Here is a 25788-nt window from a genome sequence, read left to right as displayed (position 1 = left end):
AGCACTTGGGAGATCCCTCTCAGCCCTGCTGATGCTCCCTATGGCCGACCATTCCACCAGCACCCAAAGAACATGAACAAGATGCTCAGGAAGCTTTCTGCCCAATTCCTGACTTTCTCCCAAAATGGAGCCCTTCTGAGCTCCCCTCTGGGGCTGAGCTTGAGGAGGGCATGAAAGAGTTCTGGGCAGGAGTTCAGAGCCTGGCCATCTCTTTCAAGGTCAGCGGCCTCAATCACAATCAGTCCAACAAGGCAGGGGCTCTGGCAGCCCTTAAGGCCGTCAGTGGCCAGCTTTGCCCTTCTCCTTCTTTCCAGTCTGCACCCAGAGGTCACAGCCAGAAGGCTCTTCAAGGCAAGGGAAATGGGAACTTGAGAATCATCAGGCGCCTGCATCCACCTCTACCTGGGGCTTCCTGTTCCTCCTCCCTCCCGCCTGGTCACCAGGCACATCCCCAGCTGCACTTCTGCCCAGCTATTGCTGGGTTCCCAAGGCCAAGGGCCTCGACCCCCTTCTGGTCAGTTCCCATCCCACAGATCGCATTCCTAACCCCTGCTGCTGTGGCACAGGCCCTCTGATTTCAGCTCTTCGGGTAGAAAAGTCCCCTTTCACCTTCCAGCTCCACAAAGATCTGCCTGTCCAAGAAGATCTCTACCGGCTCTTTTTGTGGCAGCAAAGAACGGGCCATTGAAGGGGCGCCCATCCACTGGGGAATGGCTGAACAGTGTGGCATGTGGCATGCAGTGACTACATATATGCTATTGTGCAATGGGGGGCTTCAGAAAATCCTGGGGAGCCCGAGAGGAGCCAAGGCAAAATGAAGGGAGCAGAACCTGAAGCACAGCAGAGACGTCATCAGGAAATCCGCTGTGAGAGACTTTTTTTTAGCTATCCCAAGCAGCACAGCCCCAGAGGGGTGCCGATTAGACCAAGAGAGCTGACCAACACCGAAGCCTACTTTTTCCTCTGCCTTTATTTTTCCTGCTTTTTTCCAGAACACGGCTAAAGCAGAAATCGATTTTACATGTCTGGATAGCTGAAACAGCCATCGTATTTCTTGCTTTCTCGATGGGTAGAAGGAGAGACGTTGGAACTAAAACTTAAATTCAAAATACAGCTCCATAATTCATCATAAACTACAAGCTTTGACAATTGCTAAAAGCAGTGAGTGCTTCAGTGATTTGTCCAGTAGTCAGAGGCAGGAATTGAATCTGGCTCCTCCTGATTGCAAAGCCAACCCTGTGTCCACTCCACCACTTTGCCCCTGAACCCCACTGGATTGGCGAGCCTCTTGCTCACTGGGTCCCAATAGCCTCCTCGCTCTGGAAGTGGGTGCCTCCAGTGGAGCAACTGGCAGGGAGGGAAGCATTTCGGGTGTATTTCTCTGGTCTCTTCCCTCTTAAGAGGAAAACGTTCCATTCTATTCCATTCCAGGGCTGTTTGTGTTCTTCTTACAAGGTTACCATTTCCCAGTGACCCTCCTGTCCCCAGTGGAATCCTTCTTTGTAGCAAAGTCCAATTAGGCAAAACAGATGAACATATTGGTCTTGCCTAGCAGTGCAGGCCTCACTGTCTACCTAGAGTCTCCGGCTTCCTAATCTAGAGGCCGCAGGGATGCGTCACTAAAGTGCCTAGAAACACACTCTCAAGAACTCGATAGCATGCGCATGTGTGTATGCATATATAACTCTGGAGAAGGGCTTCTGAGCCATGTATTTGTCTGTGCACTTTTGTCATCCACAGGAGGTGATGAGGACCTTCCAGAGTCGAATTTCCAAGCTGGAGACCCAACAGCAAAGAGCCCAGTTAGAAATGACCGAGAAGCCCCAAAGCCACTCCAAGTCTTTTTAGTTAGGTTCATGAGCTTGCTCCTAACTTTGACCACCATCGTCCTCATATGCGTGTCTACCATCTGTAGCTGCCACTTGCCTTTCTTCAAGTACCGTCTACGTACTTGTATCATCCTCTTGCTCATTGCCCTGGGGATGGTCGCCTGGCAGGAGTGGTACAATATCCCATACATACATTGGCATGAATGGCTCTTAACGAGGTGGAAATTGTATTACAAAGACTCCAGGCCTGTGCCGTGCTAAGCTTAAAGGGTCAGGACACCCCACCCAGCCTGGGGATGCCTAGTGGGTATCTCCTTCACTCTGTGTCCAAAGCCTCCAACTGGGCTGCAGTGGGAGTGGCCAATCCTCTGTTCCCTCTTTCTGCTGCTATGAAGTTTGCAAAAAAAAATCCTATCTCCCCAGAGTTATGCTTCCCTGTTCCCCAGAAGTGGGGGGTTCGGAGAAGGGAGGAGTTTGTCCGGCTTGATGTTGCAGAGGGTTTGAGTATTAAAAGCTAAGAAGTAAGAAATCTAGCTCCCTTGTGGGCTGCCTCTTCCTTGGGCCTTCTCTGCCCTCTGTTCCGCCTCTCTCCAGCTGCCCAGAAAGGGAGGAATGGAGTCTCTCAAACAACTGGAGACTCAAAAGAGTTTGGAAAGCTGCGGGGAGAGTGGGATTGGCAACCTTTGTGGCTGGTCGCCTAGGAGAGGAGAATCCACACTTTGTTCCACACGGCTGGGAAGGAAACAGGGCAGGATGGGGGGCACTGCAAAGACTGAGGCCTGGAAAACTGGGGATGGAGGATTTTGTTTCTGGATGAGGCACAGTTCTTTGTTCTCAGGCCTTAGGGTGGGGAAGGTGGGAGTTTATGCGGGCGCTACAGAGGAGACAGAAGAGACCTCTGTCTTAGAGGTGCTAGAAACTTCAGAGCCATCATCCACCTTCTTCCCAAAAAGCTGTAGGATGCAGGTTCGGAACTGGAAGGACAGAAAGCATTAGCCAGTGGTGCAAAGTGGCCCCACAGTCAGCATTTGATTCAATTTATGTCATCAGAAAAACTTCACAATCCTTCCTTTCACTTCTACCTTCTTCAAACCTTAAGAATAGACCAACTAATTGGATCAACACCTCACACCCTACACCAAGATAAACTCAGAATGGGTGAATGACTTCAACATAAAGAAGGAAACTATAAGTAAATTAGATGAACACAGAATAGTATACATGTCAGATCTTTGGGAAGGGAAAGACTTTAAAACCAAGCAAGACGTAGTCACAAAATGTAAAATAAATAATTTTGACTACATCAAATTAAAAAGGGTTTGTACAAACAAAATCAATGTAACCAAAATTAGAAGGGAAGCAACAAATTGGGAAACAATCTTCATAACAAAAACCTGACAAAGGTCTAATTACTCAAATTTATAAAGAGCTAAATCAATTGTACAAAAAATCAAGCCATTCCCCAATTGATAAATGGGCAAGGGACATGGATAGGCAGTTCTCAGATAAAGAAATCAAAACTATTAATAAGCACATGAAGAAGTGCTCCACATCTCTTATAATCAGAGAGATGCAAATCAAAACAACTCTGAGGTATCACCTCACACCTAGCAGATTGGCTAACATGACAGTTATGGAAAGTAATGAATGCTGGAGGGGATGTGGCAAAGTAGGGACATTAATTCATTGCTGGTGGAGTTGTGAACTGATCCAGCCATTCTGGAGGGCAATTTGGAACTATGCACAAAGGGCGATAAAAGAATGTCTACCCTTTGATCCAGCCATAGCACTGCTGGGTCTGTACTCCAAAGAGATAAGGGACAAAAATACTTGTACAAAAATATTCATAGCTGCGCTCTTTGTGGTGGCCAAAATTGGAAAATGAGGGGATGCCCATCAATTGGGGAATGGCTGAACAAATTGTGGTATATGTTGGTGATGGAATACTATTGTGCTCAAAGGAATAATAAAGTGGAGGAGTTCCATGGAGACTGGAACGACCTCCAGGAAGTGATGCAGAGTGAAAGGAACAGAACCAGGAGAACATTGTACACAGAGACTAATACACTGTGGTATAATCGAACGTAATGGACTTCTCCATTAGTGGCGGTGTAATGTCTCTGAACAATCTGCAGGGATCAAGGAGAAAAAAACACTATCCATAAGCAGAGGACAAACTGTGGGAATAGAAACACCAAGGAAAAGCAACTGCCTGACTACAGTGGCTGAGGGGACATGACAGAGGAAAGACTCTGAGCGAACACTCTGATGCAAATACTAACAACATGGCAATGGGTTCAAGTCAAGAACACATATGATACCAGTGGAATCACATGTCGGCCACGGGGGGTGGGAGGGAGGAAAAGAAAATGATCTTTGTCTTTAATGAAAAATGCATGGAAATGATCAAATAAAATACTATAAAATTTTAAAAAAAAAAGAGCTAAATCAATTGTACAAAAAATCAAGCCATTCTCCAATTGATAAATGGGCAAGGGACATGAATAGGCAGTTTTCAGTTAAAGAAATCAAAACTATCAATAAGCATATGAAAAAGTGTTCTAAATCTCTTATAATCAGAGAGATGCAAATCAAAACAACTCTGAGGTATCCCCTCACACCTAGCAGATTGGCTAACATGACAGCTATGGAAAGTAATGCATGCTGGAGGGGATGTGGCAAAGTGGGGACATTAATTCATTGCTGGTGGAGCTGGGAATTGATCCAACCATTCTGGAAGACAATTTGGAACTATGCCCAAAGGGCAATAAAAGACTGTCTGCCCTTTGATCCAGCCATAGCACTGCTGGGTCTGTACCCCAAAGAGATAATAAGGAAAAAGACTTGTACAAGAATATTCATAGCTGCACTCTTTGTGGTGGCCAAAAATTGGAAAATAAGGGGATGCCCATCAGTTGGGGAATGGCTGAACAAAGTATGGTATATGTTGTTGATGGAATACTATTGTGCTCAAAGGAATAATAAAGTGGTGGGATTCCATGTGAACTGGAACAACCTCCAGGAAGTGATGCAAGCAAGAGGAGCAGAACCAGGAGAACTTTGTACATAGAGACAGCAATATTATACAATTATCAACCGTGCTAGACTTAGCTACTCTCAGCACACAATGATCCAGGCCAAATGAGAAGGACTTATGACAGAGAATGCTATTCAATTCCAGAGAAAGAACTGTTGGAGTCAGATGTATATCAAAGCACACTATCTTTCCTATCAGTATATTTATGGCTTTATTTGGGAGTTTTGGTTTTATAAGAGTATTCTCTTACAACAATGAACACTATGGAAATGGGTTTTGCATGATAATACATACATAGCCCAGAATAAATTACTTAACATCTTTGGGAAGAGAGAGGGATACAGTTTGGATCTTATAACTTCAAAAAACTTATGTGGAAAATTGTTATTACATGTAATTGGTAAAATAAGATATCTTTTAAAAATGAGTCATGATTTAGACATAAAGAGTGATACCATAAGCAAATTAGGGGAGCATGGATAGTTTACCTGTCAGATCTCTGGATAAGGGAAGAAGGTTTTTTCCTTTATTTATTGTATTTTAATAGTGAATTTCCACATAAATTTTCCAAAGTTATAGGATTCATGTTGTCTCCCTCCCTTCTTCCCTCCCCCACCCCAGTCACAGAGTTGACAAGCCATTCAATCTGCATTATACATGTATTTTCACTCAAAATATATTTCCATATTATAATAATGTAATAAAACCAAAACCGCAAATCATGTACCCAAATAAACAAATCATAAGTCCTATGTTTTCATCTGCATCCCGATTCCAACGGTTCTTTCTCTGGATGCAGTTAGCATTCTTTTTCATAAATCCCTCAGAATTGCCCTGAATCATTGTATTGTTGTCAGTAGCAAAGTCTATCACATTTGATAATTCCACGATATTGCAGTTACTATGTGTAATGTTCTCCTGGTTCTGCTCATTTCACTCTGCATCAGTTCATTGACGTCTTTCGGGTTCTTTCTGAAATCATCCAGTTCATCATTCCTTATAGCACAATAGTATTCCATCACTATCATATACCACAGTTTGTTCCTCTATTCCCCAACTGATAGACCTCCCTCTAGTTTCCAGTTCTTTGCCACCATAAAAAGCACAACTATAGATATTTTTGTACAAACAGGTCCTTTCTCATATTTTTATCTCTGGGATACAGGCCTAGTAGTGCTATGGCTGGATCAAAAGGTATGCAGTCTTTTAAAGGTATAATTCCAAATTGCCCTCTAGAATGGTTGAATCAATTCACAACTCCACCAACAATGCATTAGTATCTCAATTTTGCCACATTCTAAGGAAATAATCTATGGTTAAATAAGAAATAGAGAGCATAATGGAATATAAAATGGATAATTTTGATTACATTCAATAAAAAAGGCTTTTACAAACAAAACCAATGCAGCTAAGTGAGAAGGAAATCAGAAAACGGGGGGGGGGGGGGATTTTACTGCAATTTTTGCTGGCAAAAGGCTTCATCTCTCAAATGCAGGCAGAAATGAGTCAAATTTATAAGAATATATTAATTCCCCAACTGACAAATGGTCAAAGGATATGAACAGGCAGGTACAAAAGGAATCAGCCTTGCCTCTTTTGTTTTTCTTGGTATAAGCCTGCTATTTCATTAATATAGGGAAATTCTTGGTAAGTAAAATCCCTCTAATGATAAAAACTGACAACTTTCCTATAAGTTATAGTCTATGGGGATACCCTGAGGCACTGAGAGGGTTAGCGACTTAGCTAGGGTCAAACAGCCAATCAGAGACAAGATTTGAACCCAGGTCTTCCTGACTTCAAAGTCACAGCACCGTGTGTATTGGTAACAATATTGGTACAAGTATTATTTTTATTTTTTTTAATCCTTACCTTCCATCTTAGAATCAATATTGGGTATTGGTTCTAAGGCAGAAGAGTGGTAAAGGCTAGGCAATGGGGGTGAAGTGACTTGCCCAGGATCACCCAGCTAGGAAGTATCTGAGATTGCATTTGAACCCAGGACCTCCCATCTCTGGGTCTGACTCTCAATCCACTGAGCCATCCAGATGTCCCCTACAAGTATTATTACATCAGTGGCCTGGGGCACTTCCTCTATCTGAACCTCAGTTCCCTATCTATAAAATAATGACATTGCATTAAATCAGCATTGGCAAAGTATTGGCACTTGTGTCCAGGCAGCACAGGGGAGCTGTTCTATCCCCCCTCTTCCCAGGGCCTAAGGACATTCTTTGCACGCCCCATCCCTCTATGTAGCCACCCAAAGTAAGCACTTCCTCCCTCTGCTCTCTGGGGTAATGCAGGGGAGCTCACAAGCAGCTTGAAGTTGCAATTTGGGCACAAGAACTGGTCTTTAAGGTCTCTGATTCCCATGATCCTCTGGCCCTAATCTATGGCTGAGAAGTCCTAATAGGTTCGGGAAGGCTGTGCAGGCTGTAACAACCACCACGCTCTCCCACCAACCGTCTCTGCCCCTCGGTGTGCTTGTCATAGATGAGGTAGTGGGTGGTGTGAAGCACTGACTGGCTCAATCCCTTGTGGCTATTTCCAAGGTCACTCTTACAGAGACTGGGAGGGCTAAATTTTGAACCCAGATCTTGTGGTTCTTCTTACCTGCCGGTTCATGAAGACATATATGATGGGGTTGTAGATAGTTGCACTCTTGGCAAAATAAGCAGGAAGAGATGCTGTCAAAGGGTGGAAGGAGTAGCCAGGGTTGGCTGCTGCAAAGCATGCGAACAAGGTATAGGGCCCCCAGCAAAAGCAGTAAGCAAGGATCATCACCACCACCATGCGAGACACTTCCTTCTCAGCCTTCTGGGTAGACTCTGATTCCTTCTGTTGCTTAGCAACCTAAGAGAAGGAGGTAGAGAATTAGGTACCCACAGACAAGAGCCATCCTTAGGACACAGCAAACCGGAGCGATTGTCCTGGGTCCCCCACACAGAGGACAGTCACTCAAAGGGTTCTCTGGATGAGAATTGTCATCCAAAATATTGATGGTTTGATTGGCATCATCATCATCGCCATTATTCTGATTATAGTCATCATTTGGAGTTCAGAAGAATTGTGATGCTTGGCTGGCTCCTTGGAAGTGGGATGGGGACTTGACTTCTGAATCTGTGTCCTGTTCAGGTTTCTCCCCCAAGTAAAAAGGTATGTCTCTCTCGAGCGTGGAGGGCTGGGAAGTATCCTCCATTCCCTTTCCATATTCTCTCCTCGAGCACTTCCAGAAGGAGAATGACTCTGCTCCAGATAGCAGATGGCCAGTCCTAGGAGCCATCCTGGTGTAGTGGAAAGAGCCTTCTATTCGAAGGGACTGAATTCAAATTCTGACTCTACCGCTTGCTACTTTGGGCGACCCTCAGCAAGTACATTCACCTCAGTTTCCTCATCTGTTAAATAAAGTACTGGATCAGAGGACCTCTAAGATCCCCTCCAGCTTTAAAGCGTGGGATCGTAAGATCTTTCTAAGTGTCCTTGGACCTTGGCCACTTCACTTTCCCCATCCCCTACCCAACTCTTGACCTTGAGGAATTACTTTGACTTTTTGGACCTCAGTTTCCACCTCTGTAAAATGATCTTTATGCTTTAAATCTATGTTTCTAGAGTCCACATGACCCTCTAAGATTTCTTTCAGTTCTTTTTTAAAAATTCCTTCCCTTCCAGTGGATGGTGGCAAGTGGGCATAAGACCTTCTGGAAATTATGTAAAGCAAGCAAAACAAATGGAACCAGAAAATGGAGTAAACGAGCAGTTTTTAAGTGTGGCTTCGGGGGGCGCTGTAAAATGGGAATAATAATATCAGTAGCACCTACCTCACAGAGCTATCATGAGGACCACATAAGACAATGTACAGGATGTAAATTGGGCTTGCCATGGAAACCTCAGCTGTTATTCTTACTTGGCACGGTCATCTTTAGACAGCTAGCTGGCATTATAGTGGATAGAGTGTGGGGTCTGGAGTCAGGAAGACTCAAGTTCAAATCCAGCTCAGATACTTACTAGCTGTGTGACCCTGGACAAGTCATTTCCTAAACCTCAGCATTCTCTCCTAATTTAGTTATCAGGATACCAATGCCTCTAGCATCTCCCTCCTAGGATTGTTGTTGAGAGAACAACATGAGATAACAGCTCTGAAGTATTTTCTAAACATGTTATTAGAACGTAGCATTATTATGAGCTGATTTGTATGGGACTCCTTTCTCTTTCCACAGTTCATCTAAAGAGATCAAGGAAGCTGTTGAAGTCTTTCAGTGAACTGATTTGAGTCCTTTAAATGGTTTCCAGTCTAAGTTCTGCCACTTATTGCCTACGTGATTTTGGGCAAGTCTTTTCCCCTGCCTAGGCCTCAGTTTCCTCCCCTATAAAATGGGGAAGTTGGAGTGGCTGGTCTCTGAGGTCCCTAGAACTGGAGTTCTAGATCTCGGGTCTGATGATCCCACAACCTGCTCCCTCCTCCTTTGGGCAGTCCTTGGCACTAGATATTTCTCCCGGCCTGCCGGCCAGGTTCAAAAGAAGAAGGGGGAGGGAAGGAAGGAAGGGAGGAAGGAAGGAAGGAAGGAAGGAAGGAAAGAAGGAAGGAAGGAAGGAAGGAAGGAAGGAAGGAAGGAAGGAAGGAAGGAAGGGAGGGAGGGAGGGAGGGAGGAAGGAAGGAAGGAAGGAAGGAAGGAAGGAAGGAAGGAAGGAAGGAAGGAAGGAAGGAAGGAAGGAAGGAAGGAAGGAAGGAAGGAAGGAAGGAAGGAAGGAAGGAAGGAAGGGAGGGAGGGAGGGAGGGAGGGAGGAAGGGGGGAAGGAGGGAAGGAGGGAGAGAGGGAGGGAGGAAGGGAGGGAGGGAAAGAGGAATGGACATTTATATAATCACACAGTGCTGTACACACAGACTTATTTGAGGCTGGCAGGACTGGTACCCATTAAGTGCCAGAGCCCTTGGCAAGATGGCTTTTAGAGGTGAAAAGATACTCACTGCCCGGATGGCCAGCCACACTTGGACGTAGCAGAGCAGGATGATGCTGAGAGGAAAGATACAGCAGGTGGCCATGAGGACAATCATGTAGGACTGAACTCCGGGATCAGAGCTGCCACTGAACACGTCGGGACCACAGGACGTCTTTAGCCCATGAGGCCAGTACCTGGGAACAAAGTGGCAAGAATGAAGTGGGAAAGCAGAGCAGACCCACTGGAAGACCCACTGGAAGCCCTTGGCACATGGAGCTTGGCATGGCACATGACCTCTGGCAGTGCCACATGAGATTCAGTGCTGTCACATGGCTTTGGTGCTGTCGCATGACCTCAGCAGTGTCACATGACTCTAACACATGAGTTTCAGCAGCACCACATGATCTTGGCACATGGACTTTGGTGCCATCATGTAACCCCATGTCAGTAGTATCAGGTGACACAGGCATGTGATATTTGGCAGTGTCATAAGACTGCGCTTAACAGCATCACATGTACTCAGTGGTGTCACATGGCCTTGGCCCGTGGGCTTTAGTGGTGTCACGTGACCTCAGTGGAGTCATAAGGCTTCAGCACATGAGTTTCCGCAGCACCACGTGACCTTAGGACATGGACTTCGGTGCCATCATGTGACCCCATGTCAGTAGTGTCATGTGACATAGCCACATGAGATTTGGCTGTGTCACATGACCTCAGTGGAGTCATAAGGCTTCAGCACATGGACTTTGGTCACCTCACATGATGTCATCAATGTCACATGCCCTCAGTACATGGCTTTGGCACTGTCACATGACCTCAGTGGTGTCACATGACTCTAACACATGAGTTTCCACAGCACCACATGACCTTGGCGCATGGACTTTGGTGCCATCATGTGGGCCCCATGTCAGTAGTGTCATGTGACATAGGCACATGAAATTTGGCAGTGTCATATGAACACACTTTGACAGTATTGCATGAACTCAGTGGTGTCACATGGCCTTGGCCCGTGAGCTTTGGTGGTGTCACATGACCTCAGTGGAGTCATAAGGCACACAGACTTTGGTTACCTCACATGATGTCAGCAGTGTTACGTGACCTCAGCACATGGCTTTGGTGCTGTCGCATGACCTCAGCAATGTCATGTGACTCTAACACATGACTTTCCACAGCACCACATGACCTTGGCATATGGATGTTGGTGCCATCATGTGACCCCATGTCAGTAGTGTCATGTGACACAGGCACATGAGATTTGGCAGTCACATGACCATGCTTTGACAGCATCACATGAACTCAGTGGTGCCTTCCTTGGTGGCATCACATGACCCTAGCATATGGGCTTCAGCATTGTCATGTGGCCTCAGCATATGGGCTTTCATTGTGTCACATGACCTCAGCAGTGTCACATGGGCCTCGGTCATGTCAGATGACCTTGGCACATGGGCATTGGTGACATCGCATGATCTTGACTCATAGGCTTTAGTGATGTCACATGACCTTGACATGCAGGCTTTGACTTAAGAGTCAGAAGGAGCCGTGGCCTACAGCGGAGGCAGGGTCTTGCCCAGGACCAAAAGATAATGAGGAGCAGATTCAGGATCTGAGGCCAGATCCTCTGACTCCAAACTCCACCCTCTTTCCCTTGAACCAAGACAGAAAGCATGTATTAAGCACCTGTTCATAACCAGCCCTTTGCTAGGCACTGGGGATATAAGCTAGTCTGTTCTACTGAATGATGACCGAGGAATGCTCTTCCCGTCCCTTTAAGACTCAGTTCCTTCTGCAGGAGTCCAGTAGAGAACATTCTAGACCAGGGTTCCGAGCTCACAAGGGCCTTGGGGATTGGCTAGCATTTTCAAAGGGGAAAGTGAGGCCTCCGAGTTAGTGGCTGAGCTGGGGCTGGTCTCAGTTCTCTGGTTCCCAGACACAGTCCTTCCTACTGGGCCTTACAGTCCTGGCTCTCATCTGAACCTCTGATCTCCCAGGCTCCTTCCCCCTCCATTCTAGGATGGCCTATTAGGGCCTCTTCCAGCCCTGGTTCTCTTTGGATCAGACTCCTCCAGAAGCAAAGCTGGGGGAGCAGCAAAGAGGCCAGTGGACAAGGCCACTGGAAACCATTGGGGCCTGCTTTCCTGCTCTGCCTGGGAGGGAGATGGTCAATCGGGGGTTCTTAATCTTCTTGGTCTCCGGTTCCCTTTATACTCTTCAAAACTGAGGACTTTAAGTGGGTTCTATTTCTTGATAGTCGCCCACGTGCAAAATTAAAATGGCTTGGTGTTCTTGTGAAAATAGTTTGGACCTTGAGTATACGGGTGGAAAGGGTGTGTGGAACTCACAGTGGGGGCCCCCAGGCCACATTTTGGAAACCGCTATGGTAGATTATATACTCAGATGGAGAGATCCCTAATTTTTCAGAGGAGGAAACTGAGGCACACAGAGACAAGCTCTCCCTTGTGTTTGGATCCCCATCTCATGGCCTTCCTTTCTTTCTCTGGTCTAACCTCTGCTCCCTCTGCTACAATTTAAGCCCATTCCCTGGTCCTGCTCTGCCCGTCCCTTATTCCCACCATCCCCACCCCAAAATTGTGTTCTGTTTAACTAGAGTCTGATCTTGCTACACAGAAGAGGTGGGAGGAATGGGGAGGGCAGGGGTCAAAGGCAAATCTCAGGAAGATACCTGCGGCAACCTCATAAAGTCTTGGGTTAGCATTTTCAAAAGAACCACATGGGAAAAAAAGAGCACCTACTATGCACCAGTCACTGTGCTAAGTTCTTTACAAATATGATCTCATTTGATCTTTGCAACAACCCTGGGAGATAGGTGCTATTATTATCCCCATTTTGCAGTCTAGAAAACTGAAGCAGACAGAGGTTAAGTGACTTGCCCAGGGTCACACAGCTTGAAAATGTCTGAGGCCAAATCTGAACCAGTGCTCTGACCACGACACCACCAAGCTGGATGAAAATTCAGACAGATGAATAAAGGAAGGAAAGACCAAAGAATGTCAGAGCTAGAAAGGTCTTTGGAGGTCACCTTGTCCAACATTCTCATTTTGACACATAAGAAACTAAGACTCAGAGATGGGATGTGTCTTCCATGGTCCCACAGGTGATGGAGCCAGAATTCAAACTGCTTCTCAGACTTTATAGCTGGTATACCTGGCTTTGCTCTAATGAGATGAATCTGACTCATTGGTCACCTTTGACTAAAGGGCAAAATTTCAGAATTATACAAATGGGAAGACTCAAGGCCAGAGAGAAAGTCCCAAGCGTCCAAGCCCTTACCACAAATCAGTGGCAAAACCAGCAGTAGAAATCCTGGAAGCAATGAGCCTAGATTGCCAGTGGCTCGTTAGGGAATCAGTCCCTGCTTTGCCTCTGATTCACTGTGTGATCCTTAGCCAAACTCTGTCCCACTCTGATCTCTATTTTCTCCTCATATAAAATGAAGAGACCAGCTTAATCCACCTCATAAAATGTCACAAGAATAAAACAAAAGAGGCAACTAAGTGGCTCAATAGATAGAAATCTTGGCCTGGAGACAGGAGGTTCAAATGTGGTCTTAGATACTTCCTAGCTATGTGACCCTGGGCAAGTCATTTAACCCCAGTTGTCTAGCCTTTATAACTCTACTGCCTTGGAATGAATATTAAATATTGATTCTAGGACAAAAAGTAAGGGTTTTTGACAAAGGAAGAAAGAAACAAAAGAGGAAGGGAGGAGGAGGAGGAGAGAGAGAGAGAGAGAGAGAGAGAGAGAGAGAGAGAGAGAGAGAAACAAAAAAGAGAGAGAAAGAGAGGAAGGAAGGAAGGAAGGAAGGAAGGAAGGAAGGAAGGAAGGAAGGAAGGAAGGAAGGAAGGAAGGAAGGAAGGAAGGAAGGAAGGAAGGAAGGAAGGAAGGAAGGAAGGAAGGAAGGAAGGAGGAAGGAAGGAAGGAAGGAAGGAAGGAAGGAAGGAAGGAAGGAAGGAAGGAAGGAAGGAAGGAAGGAAGGAAGGAAGGAAGGAAAGACTAGGGTAGAGCAGATAGAGCAAGGGGCCTGAACAAAAAGATTCCTCTTTCAGAGTTCAAATCTAATTCAGACGCTTATTAGCTGTGCATCCCTGGGCAAGTCACTTACCACTGTCTGCCTCAGTTTCCCCACATATAAAATGAGCTAGAGAAGGAAATGGCAAATCACTCCAGTATCTCTGCCAAGGAAGCTCTAAATGGGGTCATCATGAGTGGACACAACTGGAAAACAACTGAAGAGAATGAAATTTTGGTAAAGCGCTTAGCACAGTAGGTGATAAATGCTCGTTCTCTTCCCTGAATGACCCCTTTCTTTCAGTTAACTTTCTTGCCACAGTATTTGTGGTCAAATGGGCCTGCTGGCTGGGCACCCCACAAGATATTGCATTTCCTGCCTCTCCTTCTTTTCTCTCATGGCAGGAATGCTCTCCTTCCTCACCCCTGATTCATAGAATCCCGGGCATACTTCAGGGCTCAGCTGAGTCGCTTTTCGTCATTCACCCCCCTTTCCCTCCACTCTCACAAGTTATTTGCATTCTCTCCCTTCTGAAATGACTTTGTAGATCATTTGGATTGACTTTTCTACCTCTCAATTGGCTCTCCCCAGGAAGGCTGAAGCCCCTGGAGGGCAGGACCCACATCTCTCACTACTATTATTACTAACCCTTCGGTACAAGGTCTTGGGTTCCAGAAGTATGATTTCATTGGGAATTCTTGGTGGGAAAACTCTCTCCAAAAGTACAAATCGGCACCTGGGACCCATGAGAAACTGACCGCAGGAGTATTTTTTAAATGTTTGGGGGATTGATTGGAATCAATGAATGCCGTTTAAGCTGGGGGGGGGGGAATATTATTATTAGTAATATTAGTAATGCTTCCCATTTCTCTGCTACTTTAAGTTTTACAGAGCACTTTCTTCCCACCACCCCTGTGAAGGAAATGTTATAGGTATATTCTATTCAAGACTATATTGCAGAATCTGGCCTCAGACACTTCCTGGCTGTGTGACCCTGAGCAAGTCACTTACCCCCATTGCCTAGCCCTCAGTGCTCTTCTGCCTTGGAACCAATACACATTGTCGACTCTAAGATGGAAGGCGCGATTTTTTAAAACCCACTATATTTCCAGATGGGAAAACAAGCCCACGAGCTGTCATTCAGCAGGCATGCATGACTTTGCCATAGACTGAACTCTCACTCTAACCCCTCAGGCATGCTCACCTGCTCCAGCCAAAGAGGGGTGGTGCAGTCCAGACAGCTGCCCAGACCCAGGAGAAGATGATGCCGACCATGGCAAGCTTCGCATCAAACTTCACATTACCAAAAGGCTTGCACACCACCACCCACCTCTCCCAGGAAATGATGGCCAGGGACCAGAGCCCTGTGATGCCTAGAAAAAGAGGGGAGAAAGGCAGGGGATGGAGTCAGCAGGGACTGAGGTGAAGCAGGGAGCTGAGAGATCTTGAAACATGATTCTTCCTTCCTTCTTTTCTTTCTCTTTTCCTTCCTTCCTTTCCTCCCTCTCTCATTCCTTCCTTCTTTTCTCTTTCTTTTCTTCTTCCTTCCATCCTTCCTTCCTTTTTTCCTCCTTTCTCTTTCATTGTTCCTTAAATTCTTTTTCTTCCCTTCTTTTTCTCTTTTCTTTCATTTCCTTCTTTCCTCCCTCTCTTCCTTCCTTCCTTTCCCTTTCTTTCTCTCCTTTCTTTCCCTCTTTCTTTATTTCTTCCTTTCCTTCTTTCTTTCCTCCCTCCCTCCCTTTTTTCTTCCCTTCATTTCTTTTTTCTTTCTTTCTTTTCTCCCTCCCTTCCTTTCTTTTTTCTTCCTTCCCTCTTTTCTTTTCTCCTTTCCTCCATCCCTTTCTTCCCTCCTTTCCTCTTTTTCTTTCAGTCTTCCTTTCCTTTTCTAATGTGTTTCTTTCCTTCTTTCCCCCCCCCGCCTCTTCTTTCCAACACTCATCTCTTCCTTTTTCTTCCATTTCTTTCTTCTCTCCTTTCCTTTCCTCCTTTTTGTATCCACCTACCTCTCCACTCTCACTGCTGTAGCTTTACAACACCTCAACCCTCAGGCAGCTTTGCCAAACCCATAGCTCTTTCTGTTTTCTGACACCCGATTTCACTTTCAGAAACTCTCAGACAGCCCAAGCAAGTACCACAAGGCATGTCCTGGTTCAATCAGGAGGGCACAAGGCTTCCATTTGGTAGGAGCTCAGCCTAGCCTACCGTCTCTGAGAATCCTGTTTTAACTAATCATTCTTGTTAAGTGAGTGCTAAGCTCTGCTGTTTCTAGCTGCCCAAAGACTGGGGAGCCCCTTGAATTCCGTACCCTCTAAACCTGCCCCACCTTAGTCCAGGCTGCTCCTGGAGCTGCCTTACCACATAGAGAGACGGTGTAGCCCTCTAGGACACATAGCGGGTGGCCCAGGATGAAGTAACCATAAATCTGGTTGATGACACTGATGGTGCTAGCAATGACAGTCTCCCCCAGGTCAGCCACAGCCAGGTTCACCAGGATCCAGTTCAGAGGGTGACGCAGTTTCTTGAACTTCATGGTTGCCACCAGCACCAGCCCATTGGTGAAGATGGATGCAATGACCACAAAGACCATCCAGAGGCTGGTGAGGTTGTATACCCAACGTGGGGCGATGTGATAGTTGGGACCTTCAAATGGGCCTATGGGAAGGTGGGAAGGATTAAGGAAATACCCCTCCCCAAAACCTAATTGCCAGATGAAGCATTTGTCCAAAAAGAACATCTCCCCCACCCAGGGGAGAAGCCCTTCAGCCAGCCTTGGTCAGCCTTCATACCACCACCCACCAAGCGGGAAAGGCAATTCATTAAGCATGGGTTGGACTTTTCCCTCCATGACACCCTTCCTGGGTCCAAAACCTTTCCTGCCTCTGCTTTCCTTAGTCTTCTGGTGAGGTATGCCTGCTCACTAAATCCCTCAGTTTCCCTTCTCTGTCTTCAGTGATGCTTCTTTCTGAGCAAGACTGTCTATGTCTCCATTCTAGCTTTGTGTTTGCCCCATTCAATCATTCGGTGATCTACTAGTGTCTTCTAGGTGACAGGAGGGGGCCTGGGAGGGTTTACCTGGGTGAGCGCTTGCTCTGTTGGCCCCTTTCCATTTCCCAATGAGAATAATCTGAGCCTTCATCCACTCTACCCAACGGTACCTAGCCCATTGGCCTGGGGTAGGAAGGGCAATGGGTCCTGCTCACCAGTGACCTCCTTAACATCTTGGGCACAAACTCACCCCTAGTATTGTTGCTGTTGGTGTAAACAAAAAGGCTTGACCGAGTAGTTTCATCGTTGTCATCCTCATTCACGTCCCTCCGCCGAGCCAAGAACCCTGCAGGGTCCCATGCCTGTGTCATGGCCCCCTTCCTTCCTTTCTTGCCCTTCCCTGCTCTCTCTGTGTCCTGGAGCCTTCCTCCACCCCTCCCCCACTTGCTGGATGCCCTGGTTGGAGTCCTGTCACTGGGTTTTATACCAGACTTACTGGATTAGCTGAGGCCTTCCTCACCTTCCAAGCTCCCCAAATGCTTAAACTTCTGATCTCTTAATTGAGCCAGGGGCTTAAGCCTCCTCCCACCCCCATTGGCCTACCCAGGGAAAACCAGAATCATTCCCCCTGTCTACTTGTACTGGACAAGCTTGGAGGTGATAGGGGAGAGAGGTCTGTGAAGTGAGGAGGCCCTGGACAGGTCCTGCCTCTTCCAAGGGCAGGGCCTATGGCTGTGCTTCAGATTGGGTGGGTGGGATGTTCCCTCCACTCTTAACCTTGACCCTAATTCTATTCCTATCGAATCCATGGTCCATCTCAAGAGAGATCTCTTTGCCACTGAGATCTGGTCGGGGTGAGGCTAGGATATTGGGCCAAGTATCAGATCCAAGGGTTCAGGTGGCTGCCTTTCCCCTTTGTCTCCTACTCTATGCTGGCTAACATGTAGCCCACTTCTAGGTAGGTCTTCATGATGGTTTCAGGATGTCTCCCCTTTCCTCCCTCACTTTGATGGTCTGTCCTTCCAACACCAGAACCCTCAGACTGTCTCTTGGTCACTTAGGTTCCCCCACACATAATCTTCCCTCCTGACTTCACTTCCTCCCTTCTCCCCATTTAGAAAGGAAGGAAGGAAGGAAGGAAGGAAGGAAGAAAGAAAGGAAGAAAGGAAGAAAGGAAGAAAGAAAGAAAGAAAGAAAGAAAGAAAGAAAGAAAGAAAGAAAGAAAGAAAGAAAGAAAGAAAGAAAGAAAGAAAGAAAGAAAGAAAGAAAGAAAGAAAGAAAGAAAGAAAAGAAAGAGAGAGAGAAAGAAAGAAAGAGAGAGAGAAAGAGAGAGAAAGAAAGAAAGAGAGAGAGAGAGAAAGAGAGAGAGAGAGAAAGAGAGAGAAAGAAAGAAAGAGAGAGAGAGAGAGAGAGAGAGAGGAAGGAAGGAAGGAAGGAAGGAAGGAAGGAAGGAAGGAAGGAAGGAAGGAAGGAAGGAAGGAAGGAAGGAAGGAAGGAAGGAAGGAAGGAAGGAAATCTTGCTCTTCACGGATCTATTCATTCTCTGCAGAAGGAGGGACTTTGACCTGAAGCCTTTTCTAAAGTAGCTGAGACACAAGGCAACAGCAACAATTAGCCATGGTCCACTCAAAGTCTTGTTTTAACTGACTCTCTGGAGCTTCTCCACCTTTGGCTACAAAGCTAGAATTCATCTGATTTTGATCTTGACCAGATTATCTGGTGAGGTCCATGTGTGGAGTCACCTTTTGGGTCGTTTAAAAAGGGGCTTTGCTCTGAGCAGTGATTTCCCTTGATGAATGAGGTGGGCCACCATCTGTAAGAGGTAGTAAACCTGGGTGAGGTAAGAGCAATGCCTTGACTGGCACTAGAATGAGCCTCATTAAGTGATTCAGACTTCCAACAAAAGGGGAAATCTGCCTCTGATCTGACACTTACAAAGATCTGTGTTCAGTGTTCAAGGTGAAAGTCCACAGTTATCAATATGGGAATGTTGGCCATGAGCTTTGTCCCTAGTAAGGGGGCTCTCCAAAGTTGGAGCCAAAATAGAGGCCCTGGTGACTGGGGGATCTGGAGAGAGTGGAGAAAAGAGGCAGAAAAGTGACCAGACGATCACTGATATAGAAGTGGGCAGTTAATTGACAATTAGGGCTAATGGGAGATCGTGACCTGATTTATTTTAAGGCAGATTAGGGATCCAGAAATGTGTGTGTGCGCGCGTGCGTGTGTGTGTGTGTGAACTGAGACCAATTTAAAGCCTTATCCCTTTGGAAAATAGGTTGAATATCACAGTGGGAGTGGGAGGAAAATGCCTGTCACATACATGGGTGATTATAATGCTGTTGGATTGATTGATTGATTGATTGATTGGCAGGAGGAAGAAGAGGAGGAAAGACAGAAATGGGGAAGAAAGATGAAGTTAATGCTGAGGAACTCAAGGGTCAGTAGATGAACTAAAGGGGGGCTGGTCAGCAGAGTGGGAAAGACTGCACTGGGAGTACGAAAACCTAGTTTCTTGACCCTGGGTCTACATTGACTTTCCATTTTTAAAAAGATTTAACTCTTTAACATCTTAGAATCAATGAAGCAAGGAGCTTTTTTAAGGGTGAAATGACCTGTTTGTGCAAAAATATTTCTAGCTGCTCTTTTTGTGGTGGCAAAGAATTGGAAATCAAAGGAATGCCCATCAATTGAGGAATGGCTGAACAAGTTGTGCTTTGTGATTTTAATGGAATTCTGCTGTGCCATAAGAAATGATGTGAAGGATGATTTAAGAAAGGCCTGGAAACAATTTGGAGCTATGCCCAAAGGGTGCTAAAAGACTGCCTGCCCTTTGATCCAGCCATAGCACTGCTGGGTTTGTACCCCAAAGAGATAATAAGGAAAAAGACTTGTACAAGAATATTCATAGCTGCGCTCCTTGTGGTGGCCAAAAATTGGAAAACAAGGGGATGCCCTTCAATTGGGGAATGACTGAACAAATTGTATATGTTAGTGATGGAATATTATTGTGCTGAAAGGAATAATAAAGTTGAGGAATTCCATGGAGACTGGAACACCCTCCAGGAAGTGATGCAGAGCGAAAGGAGCAGAACCAGGAGAACATTGTACACAGAGACTGATACACTGTGGCACAATCAAATGTAATGGGCTTCTCCATTAGTGGCAATTCAGTGACCATGAACAACTTGGAGGAATTTAGGAGAAAGAACACTATCCACATTCAGAGGAAAAACTGTGGAACCAGAAATGCATAGAAAAAAAATATATGATTGATTATATAGTGCAATAGGGATGTGATTAGGGTTTGGATGTTAAAGAGTGGTTCTACTGCAAACATGAATAACATGGAATCATTGTTCAGAACCTATATACTATTATACATGTAAAATCTATATCAGATTACTTGCTATCTCAGGGAGGGGAGAGGACGGAGAAGAAGGGAGGGTGAGAATTGGGCTCAAACTTAAAGAAAATGAAGGCTAAATGTTTTTCATGTAATTGGGTTAAAAAATGAAATATTAGTAAATAATATTTTTAAAAGAATCAATGAGGCAAGGTTCTCAGCTGAGAGGGTAAGGAGACAAGGGGCCATGGGAAGATTGAGGAGAAATAAAATGGTTTGGAAGAGATGATGTGCAGAGCAGGAGAGTAGAAATTGATAAGGGAGGTTGGGTACGATTGCCTAACATCACACAGTTTTGATGGGCAGCAGTCACTTCCATTGTTGCTTCTCATGCTGTAGCTGTTACCAATAACATACATATTCCAGGACAAAAATCAACTAAAGATGGATGTACTCACATCCCTTGGTAAAGAAGAGAAGCTGGCTGAACAAGTTGCAGTATATGATTGTAATGGAATACTATTGTACCATAAGACATGACAAACAAGAAAATCACAAAAAAAAAAAGATCTGGGAAGAGTTCTATGAACTGATGCAAAGTGAAATGAACAGAACCGGGAGAACAATGTGTACAGTAACAGAAATATTGTATGATGACCATCTGTGAAGGGTTAAACTATTATCAGCAAAACAAGGTTCCAAGATAACCCAAAGGGACTCATGATAAAAAATGCTCTCCACAGCCAAAGAAGGAACTGTTGGAATCTGATGGCAGATCAAAGCGTGCCATCCCTCACTTTATTTCCTTCATGAGTTTTTATTATGCTTTGATATGTGTCTTCTGTCATGGCATAGGGAATATGAAAATATATATTGCATGAAAGCTCTGGTGTACCTGATATCAGACTATGTGTATTGCCTCAGGGAGAGAGGGGAAAGAGGGAGGGGAAAGAATCAAAATCTTAAAATGTCAGAAAACAATTATCAAAAATTGTTTCTACGTGTAATTGAAAACAAGTTTTTTCTAAGATAAAGGAGAGACGCTGGCCCAGTTTGAATTAGAGAAGGTGTGAAGAACCCACTAGAAGCAAGCTTGATGGACAGTGCTTACCTCCAACATTTCATCTGATATTCTGATTTGGAAGTCAGAAGCCAAGATATCTCTCAACCAGGGATGTAGCTAGGACAGGACTTCTAAACCTGGATTCTGTGAACTTGTTTTTGTTAATATTTTGAGAACCGTGTGTCAATGTAACTTATTTTATTTGTAATCCTTTCTTTTATATATTTAAAGCCATTATTCTGAAAGGGGTCCATAGACTTCATCCAATTGCCAAAGGAGTCCAGGACACCAAAAAACCATTAAGAACTTCTATGCTATAGGGTATATGGTACTCAGTGAGTGCCACCAAGTGACATGTGAAAAGGTTACTAAGTAAAGTGGGCAAGTATTTATAGAGATGACTTTGGAGTCAGAAAGATGTGGGTGCAGGGTTATACAACTAGTATGAATCAGAGGTCAGATTTTAATCCACATCTTTGCATTGTCTCTCACCTCAAATAGAACATGTAATAAATGTCCTCCTCTATTAAATCCGATAAATACATTTAATAAATGCATTATCCCGACTTCAAAGATGGTGGAGTCGAGGCAGCACCCTAGCCGAACTCTCCCAACATTCCCCTCCAAACAACTTTAAAATCATGCTTCAGATAGGATTCTGAAGCGGCAGAGCCAACAAAAGGTTGGGGTGAGACACTTTTCTAGCCTAAGATAACTTAGGAGGCCAGCAGGAGAGATCTGGAACTGGATGTAGAGCCAGCTGCCTTTTGGCAACTATAATGCCTATACACAGTTCTGGGTGGAGAGGAGTGCTTATGGTCAGTCACATGGAAACAGGGACCCTAATTACAGTTTTAGGGCCAAGAGGAATGCTATCATTTGCAGCTTTGGGGGAACAGAGGGCCTTTCTGGGTAAAGACCAGATTGCAAACCAAGAGAGCAGTGCTCATACCTCTCCCTGGATCACATAACCTTGGAAGCACCAAAAATGTTCAGACTCCCAGAACTAGCTCTGAAAACAGTAGTACAAAAAAGCCTGAAACTTGGCACAGAGTCTCTCTCTCTCTCACACACACACACACACACACACACACACACACACACACACCCCAATGGTCAGCAGAGCCCAACTTTAACACAAAGTTCAAAGTTAAGAAATGGGCTTAAAAAATGAGCAAACAAAAAAAATGTGACCACAAAATTCTACTATGACAGTAGGGAAGACCAAGACATATACAGTACTCAAAAGACAACAATTTTAGAACAATTACAAGCAAAACCTCAAAGAAAAAAATGTTAACTGGACATGAACCCAACGAGAATTCCTGGGAGAGTAAAGGAAGAGCTAAGAGTGGTGGAGGAAAATTTGAGAAAAGAAGTGAGAGTGATACAGAAAATTATGATGAAAGAATTTTAACAACTTGGTAAAAGAGGCAGCAAAGATACTGAAGATAAGAACACCTTAAAAAATATAGTTGAACTCTAATGCAAATACCAACAACATGGAAATGGGTTCCAGTCAAGAACACATGTGATAACCAGTGGAATCATGCGTTGGCTATGGGAGAGGTGGTGGGAGGGGAGGCGGGGAGGAAAAGAAAATGATCCTTGTTTCCAATGATTAATGTTTGGAAATGACTAAATAAAATAATGTTTAAAAAAAATATATATATATATATAGTTGACCTAATGTCGAAAGAGGCACAAAAATTTGCTAAAGAAAAGAGCTTTTTAGAAAGCAGAATTGACCAAATGGAAAAAGAATTATAAAAGCTTCCTGAAGAAAATAATTTCTCAAAAATTAGAATTGGGCAAATGGGAAGCTAATGACTCTATGAGACATCAGGAAATAATAAAATAAAGTTAAATAGAAGAAAATGTGAAATACCTCATCAAAAACAGAACTGATTTGGAAAATAATCAAGGGGTGATAACTTAAGAATTATTGGAGAAGCTGAAAGTGATGATCAAAAAAGAGTTTAGACATCATATTTCAAGAAATTATCAAGGAAAACTGCCCCGATATCTTAAGCTTTTCCTCTAAAGCAAAACAAAAATTAATCTCCTTCTACACATGCTTTGGTGTCAGCCTCAGAATGTCAGAGCTGGCAAGACCTGGCAAGAGCTGGCAATCATCATCTGGAACCAAACTGACTGTCTTTTTTTAAGGTTTTCTTGATGCTCTTTTTGTTACATCCTTGTAATTTTCCCCTTTTCCCAGAGTTCTTCTATCAATGAAGAATTAAGTAAAATAAATTAAGTAAAACAAATCGCCACATTGGCCACATCTGACAATGTTGGCCCATTCTGCCCCTGGTCAGAAGTAGGAAGAATACATGCTTTATCATTAGCCCTCTGAGACAAGACTGGCAGAGATTGGAAGTCTGATGTCTTTCATTGCTGTTCCTTTCACATTATTCTGATCATTGTCTAAATCATCCTGATTCTGCATACTTCTGTGCCTCTGTGAATTCTTCATATTCATCACTATATTCATATGCTATAATGTGCTTATCCATTCCTCAATCCACAGATACTCACCCTGCTTCCCACTATTTCCTATCACAAAAACATCTGCCTCCTTTGCATTTTGCCTAGCAGTGAGATCTCTGGGTCCAAAGATATGGACATTTGGTCACATTCTAAAAATAATTTCAGACTGCTTTTCATAATGGTTGGCTCAATTCTCAGCTCCACCAATAGTGTATCAGTGTGTCTATCCACAATCCTTGAAACAGTGAGTATTTACATCTTTGGTCATCTCTGCCAGTCTGACAGTCACCCCCTTCATTTGACAGAGGAGGAAGTGAAGCACAAAGACTTGTCCAAGGTCACATACAAGTTCATTTCCTTTTCAGTGTCCTTCCCCTCCCTCACCCCCAAGCTATAAGCAAGTTAATGAGAAGTGCTCCAAATCTGCTCACTTCAGGGTGGGAAGAGAGAACATCTCCTCTCCCCCTCCCACCCACACCCACCTTCTGTTCAGTTATAGGCACAGAACCTGATGAAAAGTGACACCTAGCCACCAGTGATTCTCTAATCCTCCTTGGGATGTCCAGTTCACTCTGGGCTAGTCAGATTAAAAACAACTCCAAATTGTAATCTCCCAGCCTGACAGGAGGGGGATGAGGGTCCTTTCTGACCTGGTAGGAAGGGAGAACGAGGCTGTTTTCAGGCAGATGGTGAGAGTGAGAGGACAGGATAGGCCATGGCTATCATTTTCCCTTTATTCAGAAGACAGAAGTAGCCATCTCCCAAGACAGGGAGAAACCAAAAGGTTCATTTCCTTGCCAAACTGGGTAAAGGGCTTGGCTGAAATGGGAGGTTAAGGATAGAGGAATGTACAGAATTAAAACAAAGAGATGAGTGCAAGGGAGTACACTCAACACTTAACAATCCACTCTCTGAGAAAAAAAAATGTATATATAACATGCCTGGAAGTTGAGTCTGCCTCATTAACATTTTCTCTATCACTTTCTTAAGTTTAGACAATCAACAATCAACAAATAAATCAAACTCTAATGTACATACAGTGTTTGCCAATTTCCAAGATGTAAATGATCAGAACAAAAATTTAACAATCGGCTCTCCTAAGTTGGTAGGAGTTGGTTCTACCCCACCCCTGGATAAGGATCTCGGTTCTGGAGGAGGAAGGGTGAGGAGAGTGCTAATTATTCAAATGTGCAATCTCTTTGACCCAGTAATCCTAATAGCAGGTCTATATCCCAAAGAGGGCAGAGAAAAAGGAGAAGACGCCATATGTTGGGTTCCCAGAGTTGGAATTCCCATGTTGGAATCCCATAGTTATGGCAGCTCTTCTTGTGGGACAACAGAGCCAGAAAACTAAAGTGGGTGCCCCACTATTGAGAAACAAATTAACAACTGGTGGCATGGCATGGAATGGAACATTATTATGCCATCAGAAACAGTGAAATACAGTGTTTTTGAGGAAACTGAGAAGACTTGGCCAAAGTGAACAGAACTAGGATAATAATGTATGTCATTATAAAGGAAAAATAAAACTTTAAAAGAACTCTAACCAACACAATGACAAACCTCGATTCCAGAGGACGCACAGAAAGGTAAGGGACTCGGGGTACAGATTGAGACATTGGGGGGCTTTTAAACCCTCCCCTTCCATCTTAGAATCAATCCTGCTTATTGGCTCCAAGGCAGAAGAGCAGAAAGGGTGAGGTAATGGGGGTTAAGTGACTTAACCAGGGTCACACACCTGGGAAGTGTCTGAGGCCAGATTGGAAGGCAGGACCTCCTGCCTCCAGGCCCAGTGCTCTACCCACTGATCCACCTAACTGCCTCCTAGTCTAGTCTTTTTTTTAACCCTATCCTTCTGTCTCATAATAGATACTAAACCTCAGTCTAAAGGCAGAAGTGCATACTTTTAAGTTTAATCTCCTTTATTAGCATTTTTTAAAAAACTCTTACCTTCTGTCTTAGAATCAATACTAGGTAGCAAATCTAAGGCAGAAGAGTGGTAAAGGCTAGGCAATGGGAAATAAGTGACTCGCCCAGGGTCACCTGGCTAGGAAGTATCTGAGGTAAGATTCGAAC

The 25788-nt window shown here is 44.6% G+C and overlaps 2 protein-coding genes across 2 annotated transcripts in view; one reads left to right on the top strand and one right to left on the bottom strand.

Annotated features, from left to right (window-relative positions):
- The window catches only part of TEX28 (testis expressed 28), a 7656-nt gene extending 5566 nt beyond the window's left edge, over nucleotides 1-2090 (top strand). The window contains 2 exon segments of the mRNA XM_056809855.1: nucleotides 1744-1837; nucleotides 1840-2090. Of these exon segments, the coding sequence (XP_056665833.1) occupies nucleotides 1744-1837; nucleotides 1840-2090 (345 nt within the window).
- Nucleotides 2091-2689: 599 nt separating this feature from the next.
- OPN1LW (opsin 1 (cone pigments), long-wave-sensitive) lies at nucleotides 2690-17184 on the bottom strand. Its single transcript, NM_001145081.1, is given in 6 exon segments — nucleotides 2690-2803; nucleotides 7477-7716; nucleotides 9830-9995; nucleotides 15033-15201; nucleotides 16184-16480; nucleotides 17064-17184. Coding segments are annotated over 6 exon segments (1104 nt in total). The 3' UTR covers nucleotides 2690-2692.
- Nucleotides 17185-25788: the final 8604 nt, after the last annotated feature.

Source organism: Monodelphis domestica, chromosome X, assembly GCF_027887165.1.
Source record: "Monodelphis domestica isolate mMonDom1 chromosome X, mMonDom1.pri, whole genome shotgun sequence".
Classification (NCBI taxonomy): domain Eukaryota; kingdom Metazoa; phylum Chordata; class Mammalia; order Didelphimorphia; family Didelphidae; genus Monodelphis; species Monodelphis domestica.
This window is presented reverse-complemented; position numbering and strand designations above follow the sequence as displayed.